This window comes from Eimeria tenella, genomic scaffold, assembly GCF_000499545.2.
Source record: "Eimeria tenella Houghton genomic scaffold, Eth_scaff2805, whole genome shotgun sequence".
Classification (NCBI taxonomy): Eukaryota; Apicomplexa; class Conoidasida; order Eucoccidiorida; family Eimeriidae; genus Eimeria; species Eimeria tenella.
In genome coordinates, this window is record NW_013542682.1 from 2227 (window position 1) to 4526 (window position 2300).

General features: G+C 61.1%; 1 protein-coding gene across 1 annotated transcript; it reads right to left on the reverse strand.

Moving 5' to 3' along the window:
- Nucleotides 1-653: 653 nt before the first annotated feature.
- ETH_00036425 (uncharacterized protein) lies at nt 654-2198 on the reverse strand (the record flags this gene model as incomplete). Its single annotated transcript, XM_013375495.1, has 3 exons — nt 654-1035; nt 1404-1516; nt 1611-2198. Coding segments are annotated over 3 exons (1083 nt in total), but the record flags the coding sequence as incomplete, so codon positions are not given.
- Nucleotides 2199-2300: the final 102 nt, after the last annotated feature.

Here is a 2300-nt window from a genome sequence, read left to right on the forward strand (position 1 = left end):
CCCAGGGGGGCAGGGGGGGCCCCCCGGGTCCCAAAATAGTACCGTTTTGGCGTTTTCTCAAAGTCGCCGCTAGTAACTAAATAAAGGAACAAAAGGTGTTCTAGCTGCTGCTGCTGCTGTTGCTGCTGCTTCCAGCTTCAGCAGCAGAGGGCCCAAGTGCTGCAGCAGCCGCTGCGCTGCAGCTCATACACAGCCTAGCTGTAGCAGTTGAACATAGAGGGCGCAGCAGCTCTACGAACTAGTGAAGAAGCAACTGCAGCAGCTAGCTGCAGCAGCTAGTTGCGGCAGCTAGCCGCTGCAGCTACGAAAAGGAGACAGCAAGCCAGCTGAAAAGGCAGCAGTCCCTTCGGGGCCCACAGCTCTGCTGCGCTGGGCTGCGAGGGTTTAGGGTTTAGGGTTTAGGGTTTGGGGGCCCCAAGGCTTGGGCGTGAGGCGGTGCTTTCGGGAAGTCTAAGAGGCTTGTGTAGCCGAAAAGGGTTTAGGGTTTAGGGTTTAGGGTTTGGGGGACAAATAAATAAAATAAATGCCACTGTGAAGGCCCCAGAAGTCCCAAATTTTGACTGTCTCCGAATAGCCACGGGGCCCTTTACTTAGCAGCAAATGGGGGCCCCAAAGAAGGCTCTTGGAGGCCCCCCAAAGCTTCCCCTGGGGCCCTACCCTCTGGGGCCCCTGACTGAACCCTCCCTTCCAGGGGGCCCCCAGAGGGGCCCCCAGGGGGGACCCCCGGGGGGGCCCCCAGGGAGGCCTTCGTGGAGGCCCCCGGAGGGGGCCTCTGAAGGGGCCCCCAGGGGTGCAACCGGAGCGCCTCCCAGGGGGGCCCCCGGGGGGGCCCCCTGGGGCGCCGTTTTGTGGGGGCGCCCCTGGGGCCCCCCGGGGGCCCTTTGCTGCAGCAACTTGAGGAGGGGCTGGGGGGCCCCCTCAGGCCGGAGACAAGGAGAGTCTTTTAGCCAAAGGGCCTTTTGGAAAAGGTCTATAGCAAGTTCAGATCTTTTGGCCTCTTGGCTCTGCAGAAACTGGCTCATAAACAGCTGCAGCCTGCAGCAGCAGAAGCAGCAGCAGCAGCAGCAGCGCAGCAGCAGCAGCAGCACGCGCGCCGTGATGCATATGTGCATTACGGATAGCGGGAGGCGTCGACTGCAGCGGGGGGCACGCATGCATGCATGCACCAGAAGCAAATAAATTAGTTTTGACAGACTCCATTTGCTGCAGCAGCAGCAGCTGCTGCTGCTGCTGCTGAGTAGGGAAACGTAGCAGCGCCAGCAGCCAGCAGCAGCACGGGACACAAAACGTGCAGCTTGACAACAGCACTGAGTCAAGCGAGAAGCAAGAGTGGGCAGCAGCAGCAGTAGCAGCACAAACAGCAGCAGCAAAAAGCAGCAGCAGCAGCAGCAGCAGCAACTGACTGGTCCTTTGCTTCTGTGAGCTCGCGCAGTTCATCAGCCAAGCCGCAGCAAACTTCCCGCTGCTGCAGCATCGCCGAGTGGGCCCTGGAAGCAGCTCGTTCGGAGGCGGAGACCTGAAGCAAAGGAGACGAAGGGACACAGCGCTGCAGCAGCAGCAGCAGCAGCAGTAGCAGCAGCAACAGCAGTAGCAGCAACTTGCTGCCTCACTCGCTTCAAGAGAGGCCCCATGAGGTCTTTCGTGGAATCTCCGCCGCTGCTGCTGCTGCCCTTGCTGAGGCTCAAGCTCGGCGCATCTAGCGAAAGATTGAATATCTTAAAGCTGCTGCTGCTACTGCTGCTGCTGGCGCTGTTGCTGCTGCTGCTGCTGCGGCAGTGGGTCTGTCCAGTTGGAGGCTTTGCCTCCCCAAGTGCTTCGCAAATTCGGGAAGCATCGCCTGCGTTTAGGCCTTCAGTCACTAGGGCCAGCTGCTGCTGCTGGTGCTGCTGCTGCTGCTGGTGCTGCTGGTGCTGCTGGTGCTGCTGCTGCTGCTGGTGCTGCTGGTGCTGGTGCTGCTGCTTCTGCTGCTGCAGCTGCGGCCTCGTCTCAGAGTTCCTGCGGCCCATGCCCGGCCGCTGCTGCTGCCAACGAACAGCCGTAAGCATTGCCTTCACGCTGCGGGGAGTAGTCCAGACGGAGGTCCCTGCTGCTCTCGTATCTGCTGCTGCTGCTGCTGCTGTTGCTGCTGTTGCTGCTGCTGCTGTTCCTGTTGCTGCGTCTTCTTCCGCCTCTGCCGAGCCTTTCGGTTCCTTCTGCTCCTCAGCGTGGTCCGCGCATGCCACGCTTCTGTCTGCTGCTGCCGCTGCTGCTGCTTCTGGGGCTGCTGAGCGAGCGTCCGCAGCAGCAGCAGCAGCAGCAGT